This window comes from Rhinoderma darwinii, chromosome 1 (assembly GCF_050947455.1).
Source record: "Rhinoderma darwinii isolate aRhiDar2 chromosome 1, aRhiDar2.hap1, whole genome shotgun sequence".
NCBI classification, from domain to species: Eukaryota; Metazoa; Chordata; class Amphibia; order Anura; family Rhinodermatidae; genus Rhinoderma; species Rhinoderma darwinii.
In genome coordinates, this window is record NC_134687.1 from 373,767,413 (window position 1) to 373,792,213 (window position 24,801).

Sequence of the window (24,801 nt, forward strand, 5' to 3'; positions counted from 1 at the left end):
AGTGAGCGGCCTTGTTGGCTGAACATACAGAACAGGAAGAAACGCAGTCCATAATGTCCTTGGGCAGCGTGGACCACCAGAAATGACGAGCAATCAGATCCCGGGTCTTACGGACCCCCGCATGACCTGCCAGTCTAGAGGAGTGTCCCCAGCGGAGGATTCTTCCACAATCAGCCAGGCGCACAAAAGTTCTCCCTGGAGGAATGTCCCCAACTTGCATAGGATTGACAGAGACAATGCAAGATGGATCAATAATGTTCTGTGGAATCTCCATGGTGTCTTCTGTCTCGAACGACCTGGACAAGGCATCGGACCTCACATTCTTGTCGGCCGGGCGATAATGGAGCTCAAACTGGAACCTGGTAAAGAACAGTGACCACCTGGCCTGACAAGGGTTCAGCCGTTGGGCCGTCTGGAGGTAGGTCAGATTCTTGTGGTCTGTAAAAATTAGGATCGGATAAGCTGCGCCCTCTAGTAGATGTCTCCACTCTTCCAGAGCCAATTTGATGGCCAGTAACTCCCGATTCCCAATCGAGTAGTTGCGTTCTGCGGAAGAGAAGAGCTTAGAGAAATATCCACATACCCTTGACTTGCCCTTGGGATCTCTCTGGAACAGGAGTGCACCAGCACCGACATAGGATGCGTCCACCTCCAACGAGAACTGCAGAGAGACATCCGGATGATGGAGGATAGAGGCTGATGTGAAGGCACTCTTCAGGCTATTGAATGCGGACTCTGCCTTGGGAGTCCACACCTTGGCGTTCATACCCTTCTAAGTGAGGTTAAAGATGGGAGAAGTCAGTGAGGAGAAGTTTGGAATAAATTGCCTGTAAAAATTGGTGAATCCCAAAAAGCACTGTATGGCCCTCAAGCCTTGAGGACGTGGCAATTCCAGAACAGACTTTACCTTCTCAGGATACATCTCGAGACCTCGATTCGAGACGATGAAGCCCAGGAAGGGTAGAGCACCTCTGTCAAACACGCACTTCTCCAACTTGGCGTACAGATAATTCTCCCTTAACCGTAGAAGAACTTGACGGACATGTCTCTGATGCGTCATAGGATCTGGAGAAAAAATCAAGATGTCATCAAGGTAGACTACTACACAAACATAGAGGAGGTCACGGAAAATGTCATTAACAAACTCCTGGAAGACCGCGGGAGCATTACACATGCCGAAGGGCATTACTAGATACTCATAGTGTCCATTACGGCTGTTAAATGCAGTCTTCCATTCATCACCCTGGCGAATCCGGACCAGGTTGTAAGCCCCCCGCAGGTCTAGCCTAGAAAAAATCTTGGCACCACGTATACGATCCAACAGTTCAGAGATCAGTGACAATGGATATTTATTCTTCACCGTGATCTGGTTGAGACCTCGGTAGTCGATACAAGGACGAAGAGGGCTATCTTTCTTTTTGACAAAGAAGAACCCGGCTCCTGCCGGGGAGGAAGATTTTCGTATGAAGCCCCTCTCCAAGTTCTCTTTCACATAGGCGGACATGGACAGAGTCTCTGGCAAGGAGAGAGGATATACCTTACCATGGGGAAGGGATGCACCAGGAATCAGTTCAATAGGGCAGTCATACGCCCGATGTGGAGGCAATGTCTCCGCCTCCCTCTTGCTGAAGACGTCTGAAAATGCAGCATAATGACTTGGCAATCCTGCCAATGACTGAGGCAGAGAAGGCTGAACCAAACAAATCACACCAGACAACGGCCTTGACACTCAGGGCCCCACTGGAGAACCTCTCCAGAATTCCAGTCCAGAACTGGGGCATGCAGTCGGAGCCAAGGCAGGCCCAGTAACACAGGGTTAACAGCTTTGGATAGGACATAGAATGACAGAAGTTCGGTGTGAAGAGCCCCTACTTGGAGCTTCAGTGGCTTGGTCACAGCTATAACTTTGTCTGGCAGAGGTAGTCCATTTACTGAAGCAACCCTAGGCTTTGGGATTTTTGGGGACACAGGCGCACAAGATGGCCACCGAGGCCGCAATAAAGATAGAGCCAAGAAGTGCGTCTGCGTTGTCTCTCCTGGGTGGATAACTTACACTGGTCCATTATCACAGACTACTTAGGAGGATCGACATCTGAGGACAGCAGGGGTTGCTGCAAAGTAGGAGCCAGACTAGGAAGGACTCCCTCCCATCGAACCTCTTGGAGGCGTTCTCGGATCCGTAAATCAATCCGGGTGGACAGAAGGATGAGGTCATCCAGGGTAGACAGCAGATCCCGAGCGGCAAGTTCGTCCTTAATTTTAGGAGCCAGTCCATGCCAGAATACAGCCACCAGGGCCTCATTGTTGCATAACAGCTCTACCGCCAGGGTTTGGAAGTGGATGGCGTACTCACTCACGGAGGTGACTCCTTGGTGTAGGTTAATCAAAGAAGCCGCTGCAGATGAGACCCGACCAGGCTCCTCAAAAACCACACGAAAAGTCCAGAGGAAGGCTTGGAAGTCACGGGTCTCTGGTCCTTGTCTCTCCCAGATAGGGTTCGCCCATGCAACAGCCTTGCCAGTGAGGAGAGAGATGATGAAAGCGACCGTTGTACCATCAGACGAAAATATCCTATTATACAGGTGTAGTCTGAGGATCAACACTGCCAGGAGGTGTAGTAGGAGGAACGGCAGCTTGTGCCTCCTGCCGATGTGCAAGAATGTTCAAGGCCTGGAGGAGTTGGTCCTGTCGAGACCGGAGTACTAGCATATACGGCCGCATTTCTTGAGACGTGGTCATAGTCTTGAATCGACCAGCGGGGTCCATGGCCTGAGCGTACTGTCTTGAAGGGTCTGTGAACCCACAGGGCTGTACCGCTTTGGCGGTAAGGCAGCTGGCCAACAGGGCGCAGGTGAATGTCTATAGTTCGTATAGGTACCTGTGGCAGCTCGGACAGCAGCAAGGCAGGCTCGGCTGGTACTAGGAAGCAGGTAGACGTCAGGCGAGGTGAAGCAGGTCAGACGTGGGATACAGCACGACACGACTTTGGCACAGCACAGTGCTCGACCAGGATAGTATGGAATGCAGGGAACAGGAACAGGAAAACACTAGGAGGCCATCACATAGACAAACATAGGAAACATCAACAACGCTCAGGCATAGAAGCAGGGGACTGGAGCCCTCTTATAGTCCAGGGTACTCACGGGTTCAAGTTCATCAGAAGTCCGATGCGCGCACTGCTACTTTAAGAGCGGGCATGTGCGTGATTGGAGCTGACGGCCCGCAGCCACGGGCATTACACATACACAATACATTTTGAGCTTCATTTATCAAAAATTTCTAACAGACAAGTTGTCCATAGCAACCAATCACAGTGCAGCTTTCATTTTTTTCCAGAGCAATTTAAGAAATGTAAATGGAGCTCTTACTTATTAAAACTGACTAATAGAAAAACAGGCTTTGTTGCCCACAGCAACCAATCAGAATTGGTTGCTATAGGCAGCAAAGCCAGTTTTTCTGTTAATAAGTTTCAATAAATAAGACATGTAGTCCCCAAAAAGGTGTTTACTTTGATGAAAACATACAGATGTGTCCTCCCTTAACTTTTATCTTAGCCTGGCATATGCCGAGGTGAGTGGCACGAGATTGAAATTCCTAACTAAATTCAAGCAATCTGTAGGTCTATTACAGAAAGTTCAAAGAATAGTTAGAAAACAGTCATTTCAATAAATAAACATGGTCCTATTAACAATAAAGATAATTAATGTTGAGTAAAGGCCTAGAGCAGCAAGAAGAAGCTCAACATGCGTAACAAAGGCATTAAGAGGCTCAAACTGTGTTTTTTTTTCAGATTCTACCTTTGGGGTGTGGATATGTAAAAATTCTTAAAGACATAACACTTTTTTTCAAACTCTGATACTTGGTATCCTCTATGACATGTTGAGATCGGTGGTCAAGGAGAACTGGCCTACAACTCCTATACATTCCATTGCATTTTGGTGTAGAGTTAGCGTTAGAATGTACTGTAGTGGGATAAAGGGTGGGTAATCCCATATATTAAAGCAGAATGACCAATAGGCTTTCCGTCATGAATAATCAAGTTTAGGAATCCCGCATTTAACAAATTTTAAATTAAATGCAATACTAACAAAAGATCCAACATAGTTAAAAAAAAAACCTGTTTACCTTTTCTGGTTTTGCTATTAATAAATCTCAGGAGCCTTAGGGCTGTTTGACTCATTTCTATTCCCAGAACCGCTAGACCACAAGATATTTTGGAGCTATGCTGCATGAACTGATTGCTTAATGTTATGTCACTATTTCAATTGGGAGAAAGAATATAACTCCACCTTAACCTCAATTAATTCCTTAGCTCAGCCCATTCTTCTGCTTAAATTTCAGGAGAGCGGTGAAAGTAGTTTTCCAAGAGCGCCAAAGGCTTTTTGTTTCATGGTAACAACTTTATTTATGGACACTGCTCTTCTGAAAAAGAAGCAAGAACCATAGAGAAACAAATAGTGATAATCCCAAGCTTCAATGTGTTTTCCATCTTTCGTTTCCCACACCCTAGAATTATAAATAAACATAACCAAACTTACTCGCTAATACCCTGATACTGTAACTCATAAACTAGAGAATTCAAGGTTTCCTTTTTATTTTTGCGTGTACGCAGCAATATGGGGTGCTGTTTATTGTGGGTCACATTGCAGTTTCTACATGTACCATTTTGTTGTTTGTATATGTTAGCACTACATTTTTATTAATTTCATTTTCGGGAGACAAGAAAAAGTAAACAGCATTCTGCCATGTTTTGCTTTTTTTTTTTTTTACGTTGTTCTTCACTGACCTAAAAAAAAGTATATATATTAATAGTAAATGTTGTGACGGTTATGGGGATACCAAATATGTGGGGGTTATATTATTATATATGTATTTTATTAAATAAAATATGTGTTTTTTGTACCTACATTTTTTATTACAATATTTGTTTTATGTTTTTATTAATTTATTTAATTATTTATTTATATATGCCAGTATATTGTGCCTGTGCTTAGAAATATGCACAGGCACTATGTTAGGCACACAGGAATTTACAAGAAACAGTCCTTAGGACCTTTATCTAGTCCCAGTCTCTCTCCATAGACACACCAGTCTTGGCGATCACTGCTACATGGAGGTCCCACCCTTGTACAGTTTAACGATCAAGTTTAATTGCATCACAAAGTTTCTTTCTAATCCCGGGAAATGTGCTGGGAAGGCTCTATATTAGTAATAGTATGTCAAGGTGCCTAAACTATCTCAGGCCCTTGATGTTCTACTTTGTCACGTTAAGAGGTTAATGATTCCTTTCCAACTCCTCAGGCTGTTGCATTTCCTATAAAGCTTAAAGTGTAGGGTCACTGAGAGCTCTAGACCATTTTTGTGCATAAAGGATCGCATTCTGGTTTCTTGATCTCACATATATACAGAACACATATAAAACCCTTACCTTTGCTTGAGTTTGGTTAGGGACTCCAATTTCTCATGAAACAAATTTAATACAATATCGCAACATGCTAGCAAAACTCTTGACGGGCTGCAACTCACATCACAACCACTGGGTGGCTACACAGACACATACAGCACAGACATCTTGTGACTGAATATCACGAAATCATATTTTTTTTCAAAGCTTGTGAATCATTTTGTGCCTCACATCTCACAATATGTTGAGATAAGAGGAAAGGTAAGGAAGGACACATCTGTATGTTGTGTCATGATACGTGTTCTAATGCTTTTTCTGAATATGTCCAATACTGACTTTAGGTTATTCTAAGCTTTAAACTGTGAACTGTGAATCGTAGTTTAGTATTATAAAAGCCCAGCATGTTAGTAAATGCCAGAGATTCTGCTCACCATTTTGCCAATCATCATAACGTACGGTCCAAGGTACTTGTTCACACCAAAGATGTCTAGCAGACGAATATACCAGTAGATAATGTTAACACAGTATATCACTCTGCCATAGCTGCTGAAGGGTTGCTCTTGTAAGCGAAGTATCATACCAATGGAGAAAAGCAGGATGGAGATGAGGTCTGTCACATTCCAGTATTCCTGCAACCATACTTTAAACTTCTGCAACAACTTTCCTGGTTCTGACATCAAGATCTGTAAGGTACAAAAAGACATGGCTGAAGTAAAGCGTCAGTGCAAATGTCTGCAGAGAATCTTATTCCTTGTCAAGTTTAGATACGACTCTCCGTGTGTCATCATTTATATATTTTTTGCACACATTTGAAGAGGACATGCCCTTAAATGGGTTTGTCCACTTTTTGGCAAATTAATGTGGTATTTTTTGTATAATTAGAAGTTATAACATTTTCTAATATATTTTTTTTTATTAATTCTGCACGGTTTTCAAGATCTCTGCTTGTTGTTATTCAGTAGGAACATTCATTGTTTACTTTCAGTGAATACAATTCTGTCCCTGATCATGTGATGGACACACAGGTGCACGGTTTATTACAGTATGTGAATCAGAGTTCAGTCTTCTGATGAGCTGTGCACCTGTGTGTCCATCCCATGACCAGGGATAATACGGAATACAGAATGCAGAAATCCTCCCCATCCCATGTCCATCATAGTAGATGACGTACTGAAATTTGTGCCATGCATGAAGAAAGCAGACCTCAAATGAATATGTTTGACTTAGAGGGATTTTCTTGGGCTATTCTAAAAGTGTAGAGTTGGATTCATATGGTCAAATAATGGTAAGCAAGATTATAAAAAAATATATTTCAGTGGGTTTTATTATAATAGTGTAGGCGTCCCCCCCCCCCAAATACCACATAAATGGCCAAACTAGAGTATTCTGAAATTAAAGCGTACCTCCATTTACAAATAAATTTCTCAATTTCTTAATATGTGCTGGCCCTAACTAATCAAAGCCATTTTGTGAACACTTCATTATAGAACTGTGCCTTTACGTAATAATAATGCCTGCCGGACACCCCGGCTGCACGACTCCAATCATGGCTCAGTTGCCACCAGAAATGAGACTGTGGTCCAGTCTATTTCCTAAGTAACAATACTCATCGCTGCTTAGCTGCTAGTACAGACTGAAGCTTTCAGTGGGTTTATAAGCCTAAGGCAACATACACACAATGAATATTACGCGCAGATTTTCCTGCGGCAAATCTGCAGCATAATACAGTACCAGCAAAGTACACGATGTTTTAAGTAATCTTATATTCTCGTTGCAGAATTTTATCACATGTAAATTGATCTGTGGTACGAATATTTAAATCTGCAGCATGTCAATTTATCTTGCGTTTCCATCTCCTAATTGTATTTGACAAGTTTATAGAAAAACGCACCAAAATCCACAGCATAAATTCTGCACCATTTTCCGCATCAAAATGTAAAATCCGCTCCTAAAAACGGAGTGCGGAATTTACCTGCGTTTATCTGCAATTTTAATGTGGATTTTCCTCATCAAATTCCCCAATACGTGTATGCAGCCTAAAAGACGGAGCAACGAAAGCAAATTTTCGGGAAATTATTGCAGCCATGCAGTGAGGGTATCAGCTGCAGATTATAGCTGAAAGGAGGCTTGAATTTGGTTAAGCAAAAAATACAATGGAGCGGACCTCAATAGTTGGTGGGCGTGCAACAGTTAAATTCAAAAAAGGCTGCCTGCCGGCAGAAATAAGCCCTGTTTTCCAACCATTATTAAAGAGTAAAAATAAAATAAAAAAGTCTTTATTCAATTTGCAACAAGGACAGACTACATGAAATTTAAAAGTTAATGTCCATTTCTGACAGCAATTAGCACAGTGCCAGACGTAAGAGCTCTGTCTAGAAAGGGTTAAGTACCACAACCACAGAGAACTAGTTATTAGTTAGATTCCAAGGTGTCAATAGGACAATTATTAAAATAAAGGTAGAAGCCCCCCCGACATGTTTCGCTACGATGTAGCGTCCTCAGGGGTATCGGGGCCAGGTCATTGGCCCCGATACCCCTGAGGACGCTACATCGTAGCGAAACATGTCGGGGGGGCTTCTACCTTTATTTTAATAATTGTCCTATTGACACCTTGGAATCTAACTAATAACTAGTTCTCTGTGGTTGTGGTACTTAACCCTTTCTAGACAGAGCTCTTACGTCTGGCACTGTGCTAATTGCTGTCAGAAATGGACATTAACTTTTAAATTTCATGTAGTCTGTCCTTGTTGCAAATTGAATAAAGACTTTTTTATTTTTTTATTTTATTTTTACTCTTTAATAATGGTTGGAAAACAGGGCTTATTTCTGCCGGCAGGCAGCCTTTTTTGAATTGAATTTGGTTAAGGACTCAAACTTCTCATGAAACAAATTCAATACAATATAATGTCGTGAAATGCAAAACCCTTGACAAGCTGCGCTCACATCACAACCACTGGGAGGCCACACAAACATCTCATGACAGGGTGTCGTGAAATCATATTTTTTTTTCCAAAGATGGTCATCTCGCGCCACACATCTCAGGATATGTTGAGATATGAGTAAAGGTAAGGAAGGACACATCTGTATATATTTATATAAATGGAGGTACTATTTACAGAATAAAAATCATTATGATCTAAAATCACACTGTGCACTCGTGCATGTCATTTCAAATATTCTCATTCGTTCACATGTAAAGCTGGACATACATACTGTATAAGATAGTTTTCTGGCACAATTTATCTCCTAGGGAATCAAAGGATACAGTGATTTAAATTCCAACAAGGCTGCTACCTTTTTTACCTAAAATTACCGGCCAGGAGCGGGTGTGGTTCTGGAGTGTGGAATTTGTCACTTGGATCTGGCAATTATTCATTATTTGTAAGACTTTTTATTCTTTCAGATCTACATACAGAGGCTTTACTCATACGTCCCAACATTTTAATCCCCATTTGCGGGGTATTTTTACGCCCTACCCAGGATCCCTCGCAAAATCTCACAGAAATGCCCTCTTTGGGGGCACATTTGCAATAGCCACAACCCCTGTGAGGTCTATTCCGTGGGACAAAAACAGGACGGTTGGGAGGAATGGCTTAAATGTCACAAAGCAATTTTTTGCCAGCCATCATTTCATAGCATAGATACCTTGAGGAGATAACATTTAAGCTGGAAAATGATGTGTTTCCATGGCTAGCAAAAAAGTTCTGTGTTAATAAGCAAAATTACTGCCACTTGCTACTGAAGGTAAAAATTACTGCACTGGCCTGCTAGTGTTAATTCCAGGTGGTCCAGTAGTTTATTGGCCTGGTGGCAACCATAAGTTTGACCCCTGGTTTATCTGGTGTGAGACATCAGGGGATAGTTAAGTTGCCCCCATACACTTTGGGGGAATTTATTAAGACTGGTGTTTCATTTATATACATTTATTAAGATCAGTGACGTAGCTATAGGGGTCGTAGCCCCCCGCGGCCCCCCGCACCACATCAATAAAAAGTTACTATAGTAACTGGGCCGCGGGCCCCTGTTACTATAGTAACTACAGTACTTACCTTCCTGCTTCCAGAGTGCAGCAGAGGTCCTGACGTCACAGCGCTGTGCGCCGCGCACAACATCCTCATCCTGGATAGAGTCAGGACATCCGCTGCGGCTGAAGAGGAGGGTAAGAGTAATATTTTTCTTGTGCTGCACCCGTCCTCTGGAATATGCTACCCCAGACAATCAGATTAATTCCCAATATCCACAGTTTTAAACGTGCCCTGAAAACACATATTTAGACAGGCCTATAACATTCCCTAATCGGACTCCTTCCATGGCCCCCCTTTTATATTAGTCATCAGAATAAGATTCTCTCACACTCCTTCTCTTCATGTCCGTCATACACGGATACTGGCTGGTGACCGGCTCATGCAGCTTTATGTGTACTACCCCAAATGTGGAAAAGATGGCTGGACCATTGTACTTAACAAGCACTTTTATACATTTTGTATCTCCCTTATTTCCTCATAGATTGTAAGCTCTTGCGAGCAGGGTCCTCACTCCTCTGGTTTGAATTGTAAATGAACTTTGTCACTATGTAATGTCTGATATTGTTTGTTTCACGTTCCCTCTAAATTGTAAAGTGCTGCGTAATATGTTGGCGCCATATAAATACAGATTATTATTATTATTATTATCCCTGTCTGCTGAAGCTGATTGGCGGGGTCCGACTCCCGGGACCCCGCCAATCAGCTGTTTGGAAGGGGCCGCAGTGCTCGTACGAGAGCTGCTTCCCCTTCATTCCGGTCACTTGCTCACACTGTGAATCCGTGTCGGCGATTCACAGTGTGAGCGACTAAGGGAAATGAAGGGGAAGCAGCTCTCGTATGAGCGCTGCGGCCCCTTCAAAACAGCTGATTGGCGGGGGTCCCGGGAATCGGACCTTGACCCATCAGCTATTGATGGCCTATCCTGAGGATAGGCCATCAATGTTTAGGGACTGGACAACCCCTTTAAGCCTACGATGTAGCAGGCTTAGAGGGCCCATGAGACAGGATCACAGATTGTGTGATGCTGTCTGCTGGGCCCTGTATCTAAGCCAATCACATGGTAGGCTTAGATACAGGCCCATGTGTGATCCTGTCTGATGGGCCCTGTATATAAGCCTACCACACGGTAGGCTTAGATACAAGGCTCCAGCAGATAGTAATCTTATACTGTATAAGATTACTGTTTGCTGGACCCTGTATCTAAGCCTACCTTAACAGACAGTATCACACATGGGCCCTGTATCTAAGCCTACCATATGTGTTACTAATCGTTTTTGTTGTGATTGTGTTTTTTTACAGGTTCGGTCGTTGGACTATGTTGGATTAGAGGACTACTTCGATGAGGAATGGTTAATGAGGGTTGTGTGATTTTTTTTTATTTCAATAAAATATTTTTTCTATATCTTTTTTTTTTAAACTATATTACTACCGCCTTAGTAATGGCCGCCAGCTGATTGACGGCGTCCATTACTAAGGCGGGGCTTAGTGTTAGCCGGTGCAGAGGCTAACACTAACCCCTATTATCACTGCGGTAGCCACCGCCACCAGGGGTGCTGGGAAGAGCCGGGTACAATCTAGTACTAGACCATCTGTAGTGATGACCGGGCAATGGGGCGGCCATAGTAATTATTTTTGTGTGTTTGTGTTTTTTTACAGGATCGATCGTTGGACTACGTCTGATTCGAGGACTACTTTAATGACAGCATTTTTTTATTCTCAATAAAATGGTTAATGGGGGTTGTGTTTTTTTATTTCAATAAAATATTTTTTCTATGTCCTTGTATTTTTAAACTTTATTATTATCGCCTTAGTAATGGCCGCTGGCTGATTGACAACCTCCATTACTAAGGCGGAGCTTAATGTTAGACATGAAGATGCTAACACTAACCCCCTTTATTACCCCGGTACCCACCACCACCAGGGGTACTGGGAAAAGCCGGGTACGAAACAGTACCCGACCATCTGTAGTGATGGTTGGGCACCGGGGCGGCCGCAGGCTGGTATTATTAGGCTGGGGAAGGACAAAAATAGTGGCCCTTCCCACCCCGGTAATGCTAGCCTGCTGTTGCTTTACTGTATCTTGCTGGTTATGAAAAATGGGGGGGGGACCCCACGTCATTTTGAAAAAAAAAATAAATAATTGGAAAGAATAATGTGGGGTCCGCCCCAATTTTCATAACCAGCTGGATACAACACAGCAGCAGCCTAGCATTACCATGGTGGGAAGGGCCACTGTTTTTGTCCTTCCCCAGCCTAATAATACCAGCCTGCGGCCGCCCCGGTACCCAACCATCACTACAGATGGTCGGGTAGTGGTTCATACCCGGCTTTTCCCAGTACCCCTGGTGGCGGTGGGTACTGGGGTAATAAAGGGGGTTAGTGTTAGCATCTTCATGTCTAACATTAAGCTCCGCCTTAGTAATGGAGGTTGTCAATCAGCCAGCGGCCATTACTAAGGCGATAATAATAAAGTTTAAAAATACAAGGACATAGAAAAAATATTTTATTGAAATAAAAAAACACAACCCCCATTAACCATTTTATTGAGAATAAAAAAATGCTGTCATTAAAGTAGTCCTCGAATCAGACTTAGTCCAACGATCGAACCTGTAAAAAAACACAAACACACAAAAATAATTAGTAACACATAAAAAAGCAAAACAATTATTATTCGTACCTTTCTTGGGTCCAGCGCTGGAACCGCAATGTCAGCGAGCTGGGCCCTATATCTGAGCCTATCGTGTGTGATACTGTCTGCTGAGCCACTGTATCTAATCCTATCATGTGTGATACTGTCTGCTGAGCCACTGTATCTAATCCTATCATGTGTGATATTGTCTGCTGAGCCACTGTATCTAATCCTATTCATAGTTTCTAGGGTCGTAGTGCTATAGATATGCTGTCTCCTATACATACACACACACACACACACCCACACACACACACACACACATTTTTTTGGGGGGTATATGTATTGGGGCTATTTCCCCTGACATGTTAAGTCCTTAGTGACACCCCTGGCTGCTAGTGCTGCATCGTTGGGTCACTTAGGAGACACAGCGATGCAGCTGAAGGCTGTGGGCCGTCGGCCATGAGAAGTTCGGGGGGTGGGGGATAAGAAATTTTGCATCGGGGCCCATGAGCCTTTAGCCACGCCCCTGATTAAGATGCACACGCTTCTCAATAAATGAGATGCATCTCTGACTGAGCATGCTCCAGAAAGGGAAATATTTGGCAGCTATGAGCTGGCATAGATTTCCGCTATCATTTCCGCCAGTTTCTAGAATAAATTATAGAAAATTTGTGGCAGGCCACGCCCCTTTCGCTAAGACATGCTGACAGCGTAAAAATGCACGAGTTGCAAAGTTGCGACTTTAACGCCAGAGATCTATCGTACGGTGCTTAATAAATTCCCCCGTTTATGTGTAAATCTGACCTAGAGTAGTATCAGGATTTTAAATTAGGCCTCATGCACACGACCGTATTGGTTTTGCGGTCCGTTACGGTCCGCCGGACAGCAAAAACCCTGTTGTGCATCCGTGTGTCATGCGGACACACGGATCCGCAACAATTCACCAGTATTGGTGAATCTGCAAATACGGACCGTAAAATGACTTGCCCTGAGATTTTCCGGTCCGGACTTGCGACTCCTGCCCCCATCTGTGTAAATCACGGTCATGTGCATGGAGCCATAGAAAGAATGGGTCTGCAATTTAACTGCAAAAATGCGGATAAATTGCGGCCGCAAAAATATGGTTGTGTGCATGAGGCCTTTGGGTGTAAATGGGTTGTGTTCTTACATTTGCTAATTTAGGGCCTAGTCGTACACTTGCTGTCTAGTGACTTTTAGGGTATGTTCACACACACACACACACACACACACACACACACACACACACACAAAAATGCTAGTTGCTTCACATTGTAATCAATAGGAAAAACTGTGTTTAGTTCAGACGGAGTGTAAAAAGACGATGCGTAAAAAGAGGAAGCATGTCATTTCTTGAGACATTTTTGGAGCTACCCTTGAAAACAGCTCCGTAATTTTCAGCCGTTTTAATTGTGCGTGTGAACATATCCTTAGATATCAAAGTATTCAAATGAATTTTCCCACTTAAATCAGAATTCTACCTAGTTTTTCCCTTCCCATATTTCTGTCAGTAAGAATAATACTTTTGCATATATTAATCTATCATAATCGGGTTCTCATTAATGCTAAAACATACTTGTCACAGCAGGGATCTCTGCAAAATAATTTACCAATCAGCCCAGAAGCTGAACATTTACAGGTGTGACTCTGCTGACAGTGCTTCCAGGTCAGCCAATTCCATGCACATTTTCCAGTGTATAAAAGTACATTGCGGAGAAGCAGGAAATTCCGCCCTAGCAAATGCAGTTCACATTACAGGCACTGATACATGAAAAATAACCAAAGAAAAGGGAATAGGGATGTTTAGATAAGATTATGTTTTGTCTTAGGCCAGGTTCACATCTGCGTTGTAGATCTGCCGAAAAATACCATACAAAATAACACAGCATGCTGCGCTATTTTGTGTGGAAAAATGATGGACACCATGACAGAAACCTGATGGAATTTATTAAAGTCAAACAGAAGTGCTGAATCCGTCCCATTACAGACACCAACAGCGCCTGATGGAACTCATGGGCTTTAATCGGTTCTGCCAGGTACTGTTGGTGTCTGTCATGCGACAGATCCAGCACTTTTCTGTCATAGGAGGAGAACAACGGAAAGAACTAACGCAGATGTGTACCCAGCCAGGGCCGGCCTTAGGGGTGTGCGACCTGTGCCACAGGGCGCATCACTCCAACAGGTGGAAGGGGGCGCTGCGCTGACTCCCTTGCCTGCTTGTGTTTCAGAAGCTGCCTTTCCGCCTGGGTACTTCTCTCAGTGGCATCGCTAACGCTGTAGCAGCCACAGCGGCTGCTAGAGGCGACACCACTCTGACGCTGTGACCGGGGATTCCACACCAAGACCATTTATGGACAGTGACGTCAGGGACTTCTGGAGCCGAATCACCGGCTACCGCGCCGGCAACGCTGTGGACGGGGATTCCGCTTCAGGAGTTGCCCCTGATGTCACTGTCCATATATGACCGCCATCCCACAAGCGTGCTCAGCATAAAAAAAAAATCTTATACTTACCCAGAATTCTGTGTTTCTTTGTCCAGGCCGGCCTCCTGGGATGACTTTTCATCCCATGTGACCGTTGCAGCCAATCACAGGCTGCAGTGGTCACATGGTATGGAACGTCATCCCATGAGGCCGGGCTGCAGGGGGACGCGTTGCCATGGCTACGTAAGTATGAATCTTTTGTTTTTTTAGGTGCAGTTTTCCGCAGCGGACATTCTGAATTCCCTGTGGCGAACAGGGTGGGTACACTGTGCGCTTTTACGCAGCGTATCTGCCCTGTGTGAACATACCCCAACAGTTCCCAGGTAGCTAACTGCTCCACTCATTTGCTACAAAGACTTAGGGCATGACCACACGTGGCGGATTTCCTCCGCAACTGTCCGCATCAATGCCGCACAGAATCTGCGTTGCAGATTCTGCTGCGGATCTGCACAAAATGTGCAGTACATTGATGCGGACTAGCTGCTGCGGACTGCGGGAAAAGTGCTTCCCTTCTCCCTATCAGTGCAGGATAGAGAGAAGGGACAGCACTTTCCCTAGTGAAAGTAAACGATTTTCATATTTACCGGCCGTTGTCTTGGTGACGCGTCCCTCTTTCGGCATCCAGCCCGACCTCCCTGGATGACGCGCCAGTCCATGTGACCGCTGCAGCCTGTGCTTGGCCTGTGATTGGCTGCAGCCGTCACTTACACTGAAACGTCATCCTGGGAGGCCGGACTGGAGACAGACGCAGGGAGTTCTCGGTAAGTATGAACTTATATGTTTTTTTACAGATACATGTATATTGAGATCGGTAGTCACTGTCCCGGGTGCAGAAACAGTTACTGCCGATCGCTTAACTCTTTCAGCACCCTGGACAGTGACTATTTACTGACGTCTCCTAGCAACGCTCCCGTCATTACGGGAGCCCCATTGACTTCCTCAGTCTGGCTGTAGACCTAGAAATACATAGGTCCAGCCAGAATGAAGAAATGTCATGGTAGTAAAACCAATACGCTCCGCAGCACACATAAGATCTGCGGACTTCATTGCGGAATTTTGACTCTCCATTGAAGTCAATGGAGAAATTCCGCCATGAGTCCGCCACTGCTCCGCAACAGACAGAGCATGCTGCGGACACCAAATTCCGCTCCGCAGCCTATGCTCCGCAGCGGAATTTTACGCCTCGTCTAAACGAACACTGCTAAATTAAAGTGTAAGTCAATGGACAAACGGCACCGCTGCGGATTAACGCTGCGGAGTGTCCGCAGCGGAATTTAAGTGAAATTCCGCCACGTGTGAACCCAGCCTTAGAGGGAACAATGAACACAGAAACTTTCTATTAGCCTTTTGGATTGGTTTGCAATGACTAAGAGTTGCACACAAGCATTACCTGCAGTCAGGGTGGATTCTAGTTTTTCTGCTGCCTGAGGTGAGAATTTAAATGGCGCCCCCCAGATTTTGATTGCCATCCCCCTGGCTTTTCTACATCACTACCAGCCTCCTCCAACACTTGCAGATGCGCCGTTGCCTTGTACTCCCCTGGCATGCCCGATGCAGCGATGAAACCAGGCAGAGTACACGTCTCTGCACTGTGCGTGCCCAAGTAGTACAGGGCAATGGCGCATCCGACAAAGTTGAAGGAGGCTGCTAGTGATGTATAATAGCCAGGGGACCGTCAATCAAATAAATGGAAAGGTGGTTTTGGAGGCAGGACTATGTGACTCTTCAGGATAACGGCACCGCCCCATGACTCTTTAATAAGTATTTAGCATATAGTGTGCGCCGTTGTAAAAGTTGATGTTATAGATTTTGCTGCATCTGAAAAAACATACAAAGGAATGTTTGGAAATATTATACCGGACATGTTCCCATTCACACACACAGTGCCCCCTGTAGATAGTGGCCCTCATAGAGCCCCCTGTGGACAGTTTCCCACATAAAGCCCCCTGTAGACAGTGCCCCACATAAAGCCTCCTGTAGACAGTGCCCCACATATATAGTGCCCCGTATAGAGCCTTTTGTAGCTACTGCCCCTCATAGAGCCCCCTGTAGATAGTGCCCCCATAGAGCCCCCTCTAGATAGTGCCCTACATAGATCCCCTGTAGACAGTGCCCCACATAGAGCCCCATGCAGATAGTAGCCCCTGTAGATAGTGCCCCACATAAAGCCCCCTGTAGATAGTGCCCAACATATAGCCCCCGTGTAGATAGTGCCACGCATATAACCCCCCTGTAGATAGTGCCCCACATATAGCCCAACTTTAGATAGTGCTCTATATATATAGCCCCTCCTGTAGTTTGTGCCCACATATAGCCACCTGTAGATAGTGGCCCACATATAGTCCCCCTGTAGATAAAGCCCCACATATTGCCCCCCCTGTAGATAGTGCCCCACATATAGCCCCCCTGTAGACTGTGCTCCACATATATAGTGTTAGGGATCTGCCAGGTACTACGTCTAGGTATACTCCTGGGATTAATCAATCCACACCTGAGGCCAGACCTGTTCGACTGACACTATCTCCCACCAACCAGGGTGGCAGGCTCAGGAGTGGGAGAGCCTATCGCGGCCTGGTCAGTCGGAGTTAGCTCCGCCCCCTGTCCTTTATTACCTGCTGTGTTCTCCTCCTCAGTGCTTGTAATTCTTTTGGATTCCTGGCCCCACTGCTGCTTGCTCCAGCCTGCTTCTGCCGTGCTTCTGCCTTGCTGCTGTTCTGCTTAACCCGCTTTGCTTTGCCTCCGGCTTGCTTCCTCCTCCGTGCTCACTTGGGTATACTCCACTTCATCCTGGTCCTGACAACTCATTCACCGCTCGTTTCCTCGCGGCGTTCCGTGGGCTACTGCCCCTTCCCTTGCGTGTTCCCTGTTTGTTCTCCCGTGCACTTAGACAGCGTAGGGACCGCCGCCCAGTTGTACCCCGTCGCCTAGGGCGGGTCGTTGCAAGTAGGCAGGGACAGGGCGGTGGGTAGATTAGGGCTCACTCTCCCTTCACCTCCTTCCTGCCATTACATATAGTGCCAAAATGTATGATGCCAATTGTAAAGTTTGGTGAGCCAATGAAGTTAAAGTTTTCAGAGGGCTAAATCACACGACTGGTTTGTTTTTCTGCATGGACCCATGCAGAGTCGGATGCCGTAAAAATAAAATTGAGGTTGCATCATCGGACTGCAATGCATTTTGCATCCGTCATAAAGATCTGAAAAAACATCTGATTTAGATCCATATTAGATCCGTATTATGGTTGGGACAATAGAGGATTGTATTTTTGATGATTTTAAGAATATCTATTGATGTAAAAAATTGATTTAATACGGTCAAACACGTACATGCTTACGGAACCCCATAAGGATGAAAATAGGCCAATTTGTTCTAGATGCAATATGTCCATTTGTTTATACGCTCGTTTGAAGTAGCAATACCTTAATGTGTGCTTTCAACTTTGTAGCAGGTTTGGGAAAGCCTGTTCTTGTGCAACTTGACAATGCCCTTGTTCCTAAATTGAGGTTCAGAATTAATGATATGGCATGTCTGGCATGGAAGATTTTGGCGTATCTGCACAGAGCCATGACCTCAACAAAACTGACCCCTTTGGAATAAATTGAAATGTCAGCCCTGATAATGCTTTTGTAAGTGTATGGGAACAAATCTGCGCAGCCATGTTCCAAAAATATAGTGGTAAGCCTTCCCAGTGGAAGTTGTTATAAAAACACAATGCAAGTCTATGGTTCTGAAATTAGATCTTCAATATGCCCACGTGCATGTGATGTTTGGGTGTCCGCATAATTTTGGCCATGTAGTTGAGGTTTCTTTACTAACAAGGCATCTATGGAATCATTCATGATTTTCTAGAGCCCCCTAGTGGTCAATCTGCAAACTTCAGAAAGCATTTGTCGCTATTCAGTTTACAGGTACTGTATAAATGCATAATAATGCTACAAAACAAAGGCAAATCAAAATCTGATTTGCTTACATACTATGCAAAACCATTATAAAACAACCAAAATTTATCACAAAGATAATTTTTTTCAGCAATGTAGATACCAGAACTGAGTGATTAGATTCACTGTTTCAGAGGTTCATGGCAAAAGCTGCTTACTTTCTTTGCTGTCAGCAAATAGAGAAACTATGGGTACATATTCCCCCATAGAAATGAATGGAATCTTGACACACAGATCTGCAATGTGGGTCACTAATACACATCTATATTGTTAGGCTCACTCAGGTGAAGCAAGTTGTTCGAATAGTGAAAATGAAATGGAATCTGAAAAAGAGGGTCTATAAATATTTAAATGTTCTTATTTCTCTGAGGCTCTTTCTTTAAACTACTATATAGTTACAATTGCATAATGTTGGCAATATACAGACATCAGCGGTTTTGAGACACTGTTTTATATATATTTTGTGAAATCTTTGTTTCCGGAGAAAAGACGTAATGAGGTGGGAACAACATAGGTTTTTACATTATACTGTATTTTTTGTTATGGAAAAAAAGTGCACCAAATTGGCAAAAGTAAAACATTATAATATGACAAGGAGATACCGACTGCACCAGTCTGAGCTTTGTTCTGGTGCTGTATTTATGTACTGAGTTTGATTCTGGTGCTGTATATGTGTACTGAGCTTGTTCTGGTACTGTATTTATGTACTGAGCTTTGTTCTGGTGCTGTATTTATGTACTGAGCTTAGTTCTGGTGTTGTATTTATGTACTGAGCCTGCTTCTGGTGCTGTATATATGTATTGAGCTTTGTTCTGGTGCTGCATATATGTACTAAGCTTTGCTCTGGTGCTGTATTTATGTACTGAGCTTTGTTCTGTTGCTGTATATAATGTACTGAGCTTTGTTCTGGTGCTGTATTTATGTACTAAGCTTGATTCTGGTGCTGTATTTATGTAGTGAGGTTGTGTTCTAGAACTGTATTTAAGTACTGAGCTTAGTTCTGGTGCTGTATGTATGCACTGATCTTGGTTCTGGTGCTGTATTTATGTACTGAGCTTTGTTCTGGTGCTGTATATATGTACTGTGCTTTGTTCTGGTGTTGTATTTATGTATTGAGCTTTGTTCTGGTGCTGTATATATGTGCTGAGCTTGGTTCTGGTGTTGTATTTATGTACTGAGCTTTGTTCTGGTGTTGATTATATGTACTGAGCTTGGTTCTGGTGTTGTATATATATGTATTGAGTTTGGTTCTGGTAAAGTTTATATGTATGAGCTTTGTTCTGGTACTTCATATATGTATTGAGCTTGGTTCTAGTACTGTATATATGTACTGAGCTTGGTTCTGGTGTTATATTTATGTACTGAGCTTTGTTCTGTATATATGTATTGAGCTTTCTTTTGGTACTGTATATATGTATGCGCTTGGTTCTGGAGCTGTAATTATATAAGATATATTTATGATAACAAAATTGCAGGGCAGATGGAATTGTTTTCAATCCATTGTATATTTAATGGGAACCTGTCTGGTAGTTTTAACCCCTTGAACCGCCACCATGTAGTAATACATGACCTGACAATATTTTCAAACATTCCATTATATGTTTTTTTCAGATGCAGCAAAATCTATAAAATAAACCTTTAAAACGGTGCCTGCTGTATGCTAATTACTTATTAAAAGGTCATGGGGCAGTGCTGCTATCCTGAAGAGTCCTGCCTCTAAATCCACCTTTCCATGTTTGATTGACATCCCCCTGGCTGTTTTACATCACTACCAGCCTCCTCCAACTTTTTCAGATGCGCCTTTGCCTTGTACTACTTGGGCACGCACCGGGCAGCGAGTTGTACTGTGCCTTGCTTCAACGCTGCACGGCGCATGCCAGGGGAGTACAATGCAACGGCGCATCCGCAAGAGTTGGAAGAGGCTGGTAGTGATGTAAAACAGCCAGGGGGATGTCAATCAAAATCTGGAGGAAGCCATTTAAATTTTCGCCTCATAGAGCAGAAAAGCTAGAATCGGCCCTGCCTAAGGCCCCATGCACACGACCGTGCCCGCAATCACGGCCCGCGATTGCGGGCACGGCCGGCCGCCGACTGACAGCCGCATTTTCGGACCGTGCTCCCATACAAAGTATGGGAGCACGGCCCGCAAAATGCAAAAGAACGGACCTTTTCCATAATTCCCGGAACATTTCCACGGCACGGACACCCTTCCGTAGTGCTACGGAAAGGTGTCCGCGTTCAATGAAAGTGAATTAGTCAGTTTTTGCGGACCAATGTTGCAGTCCGCAAAGAGTTTTTTTTACGGTCGTGTGCATGGGGCCTAAGTCTATGTTAAAATGGCATTTGTTCAGGCTGAAAAATACGAAGGCTGATTTCAATAGTAAACAGCCTCTGAAATCCAGGTGTTTTTGGCGAGGATTTTCGAATCTTTTTGGTTTTTTTGAACACTTTTGAAGCGTGTTTTCTAAGCGTTTCTTAATGTGTCAATGGGAAATAGGAAAAATTAGCTTCTAAAACTCTTTAAGTAGTAAGACATGTAACTTCTTTTTTACAAAGCATATTTTTCCAAGGCTTTTTTAAATTCAGCTGTGTAAAAATATGCCTTGTATGAACTACACAGCTTATTTCCCATCAAAATCAATGGGAAGGTGTCTCCAGGCGAATTTCAAGTGCATTTCAGGGCATAACACAAGAGTTTTACTCTCCAAAATACGCCTGAAAATATGGCAGTTCTTTTAATGCACTTTTTGAAGCCAAAACCAGTTGTGGGTCACAAAGGGAGAGAAACTATAAAGGAAAGATTTTACTTCTCTTTTTTATCCACTCCTGATCTTGACTTCAAAACGACTTAAATAAACCTGATCGAAATCTTCACGTATACATGCAGCCTCAAAACATAGGACATTACATGGTAAAAGTATGCAATAATTATGTACCGTATATTGTTTACATGTCACTTGCAGTAAAATTCTTACATTTTCCACCCCTGAAGGCCCTTAGTCTTACTGCAGCTAATAGGTTAGGTTATAGGTTAGGCTAATAGGCTAATAGGTTAGCTAATACAGTTAGGTCCAGAATTATTTGGACAGTGACACAATCTCCATGACTTAGGCTCTGCATGCCACCACATTGGATTTGAGATGAAACAACTGAGATGCAATTGAAGTGTAGACTTTCAGGTTTAATTCAAGGGGTTGAACAAAAATATCCTGTGAAACGTTTAGGAATTACAACCATTTTTCTACACAGCCTCCTCATTTCAGGGGCTCAAAAGTAATTGGACAAATTAACATTGCCATAAATAAAATGTTTTTTTAATACTTTGTAGAGAATCCTTTGCAGGCAATGACTGCCTGAAGTCTGGAACCCGTGGACATCACCAAACGCTGGGTCACCTCCTTGGTGATGCTTTGCCAGGCCATTACTGCAGCGGTCTTCAGTTGTTGCTTGTTTGTGGGTCTTTCTGCCTTAAGTTTTTTCTTAAGCAAGTGAAATGCATGCTCGATCGGGTTGAGATCTGGTGATTGACTCGGCCATTGCAGATTATTCCACGTCTTTGCCTTAAAAAACTCCTGAGTTGCTTTCGCAGTATGTTCTGGGTCATTGTCCATCTGTACTGTGAAGCGACGTCCAATCAACCTTGCTGCATTTGGTTGAATCTGAGGAGAAAGTATATCCCTAAACACTTCAGAATTCATCGGGCTGCTTCTGTCTTCAGTCACATCATCAATAAACACTAGTGACCCAGTGCCTTTGGCAGCCATCCATGCCCATGCCATCACACTGCCTCCACCATGTTTTACAGAGGATGTGGTGTGCTTTGGATCATGAGCCATTACAAGCCTTCTCCATACTTTCTTCCTCCCATCATTCTGGTACAGGTTGATCTTAGTTTCATCTGTCCAGTGATTGCTGTTCCAGAACTGGGCGACTTCTTTACATGTTGTTTGGCAAAGTCTAATCTGGCCTTTCTATTTTTGAGGCTTATTAATGGTTTGCACTTTGTGGTGAACCCTCTGTATTTGCTCTCATGAAGTCTTCTCTTTATAGTAGACTTAGATACTGATACACCTACTTCCAGGAGAGTGTTCTTCACTTGGGTAGACGTTGTGAAGTGTTTTTCTTCACCATGAAAAGGATTCTGCGATCATCCACCACTGTTGTATTCCGTGGACGTCCAGGCCTTTTGGCGTTCACGAGATCACCAGTGCGCTCTTTTTTTTCAAGAATGTACCAAACTGTTGATTTGGCCACTCCTAACATTTGTGCTCTCTCTCTGATGGATTTATTCATTTTTTTCAGCCTAACGATGGTCTGTTTCACTTGCATTGAGAGCTCCTTTGGCCCCATGTTGTGGGTTCACAGCAACAGCTTCCAAATGCAAATGCCACATCTGGAATCCACTCCAGACCTTTTACCTGCTTAATTGATGATGGATTAACGAGGGAATAGCCCAAGCAGCACATTAAATAGCTTTTGAGATAATTGTCCAATTACATTTGGTCCCTTGAAAAAGAGGCAACTATATATTAAAGAGCTGTAATTCCTAAACCCTTCCTTAAATTAGGATGTGAATACCCTCAAATTAAAGCTGAGAGTTTGCACTTTAAGCCCATATTCATTATATAACTGTATATTCAATATGTTTTGGTAAAGCTAAAATGGCAAAACGTGTGATTTACTGTCCAAATAATTCTGGACCTAACTGTATATAGCTCATACAAGATATGTTATACACTACTGTATGGACCCCAAAAATGTTTATGAAATGTTGCAATGCATCTATCATTAACAAGAAAGTCAATAAGGTTGTATATTGGCAGTTTACATTACCTCTCTCATCTTTTCTATTCCCAGTGTGAATATGTATGAGATGACAATCCACTCCTGTGTCGAAGGCCACCGGTCCATTTTTACCAGGACAATGTAGTTGAAGAGCATGAGATAGCCCATGTAAGCCATCTGTGTAAACAGAATAATGTTAGATATAGTGTAATTCACACTACACACATTGAAATAATTTCATGTCTATTAGCTGTTATTTCCCTAAAGCCGGATTTACACGAACATGTGCGTTTTGCGCGCGCAAAAAACGCTGCGTTTTGCGCGCGCAAAAGGTACTTAACATCTCCGTGTGTCATCACCATATGATGCGTGGCTGCGTGATTTTCACGCAGCCGCCATCATTATGACACTCTGTTTGTATGTTTGTAAACAGAAAAGCACGTGGTGCTTTTCTGTTTTCATTCATACTTTCTACTGCTGTCACATGTGCAACGCGTGATTTTCACGCACCCATTGACTTCAATGGGTGCGTGATGCGCGAACAACGCAGAAATATAGGACATGTCGTGAGTTTTACGCAGCGGACACACGCTGCGTGAAACTCACGGACAGTCTGCATGGCCCCATAGACTAACATAGGTCCGTGCGAGGCGCATGAAAATCACGCGCATTGCACGGACGTATTACACGTTCGTCTAAATAAGCCCTTAGGGTATGTTCACACGCAAACTCAAAAACGTCTGAAAATACAGAGGTGTTTTAAAGAGTAAAAAAATGGCCCATCGGAACATAACGCCGTTTTTCCCATTGAAATAATTGAGCAGATGTTTGGAGGCGTTCTGCTTCCGATTTTTCGGCCGTTTTTCGGCCGTTTACGGCCCAAAAAACGGCCCAAAATAGGCCATGTGAACATACCCTTAGTAGGCACTCTATCTACATGAAAAAAAATGGTCCTTGGGTACAAGTGCAAGTTTATTCCTTAGAATACATGAATATGTTTATTTCCCATTGAATGCCGACCCCTAAGATTATGTTTACACACAAAGTTTTCTGTACTCCTCTGGATTTTCATGCAGCAAATACAAAGCAGAAAGCTTTTATATGGTTAAAGAGATTTTCAAAGTCCCATTCACACTCTCTGAGTAAGGGAGGATTTACACGAGCGTGTGCGTTTTTGCGTGCGCAAAAGTTACTTGACAGCTCCGTATGTCATGATCATATGATGCGCAGATTTTCGCGCAGCCGCCATCATTATGACACTCTGTTTGTATGTTTGTAAACAGAAAAGCACGTGGTGCTTTTCTGTTTTCAACCATACTTTTGACTGCTGTTGCGCGAATCACGCGCTTCCCACGGAAGTGCTTCCATGTGGTGCGCGGGATTTTCACGCACCCATTGACTTCAATGGGTGCGTGATGCGCGAGAAACGCAGAAATATAGGACATGTCGTGAGTTTTACGCAGCGGACACTCGCTGCGTAAAAATCAAGGACTGTCTGCACGGCCCCATAGACTAA

At 43.6% G+C, this 24,801-nt stretch overlaps 1 protein-coding gene across 3 annotated transcripts in view; it reads right to left on the reverse strand.

The window, feature by feature from the left end:
- The window catches only part of TRPM3 (transient receptor potential cation channel subfamily M member 3), a 480,072-nt gene that overhangs the window by 67,489 nt on the left and 387,782 nt on the right, over positions 1–24,801 (reverse strand). For all 3 annotated transcript variants that reach the window (XM_075828007.1, XM_075827994.1, XM_075827999.1), the window contains 2 exons: positions 23,334–23,462; positions 5,836–6,087 (listed from right to left, as the gene is read on the reverse strand). In XM_075828007.1, the coding sequence (XP_075684122.1) occupies positions 5,836–6,087; positions 23,334–23,462 (381 nt within the window). The remainder of the gene's footprint in view (positions 1–5,835; positions 6,088–23,333; positions 23,463–24,801) is intronic.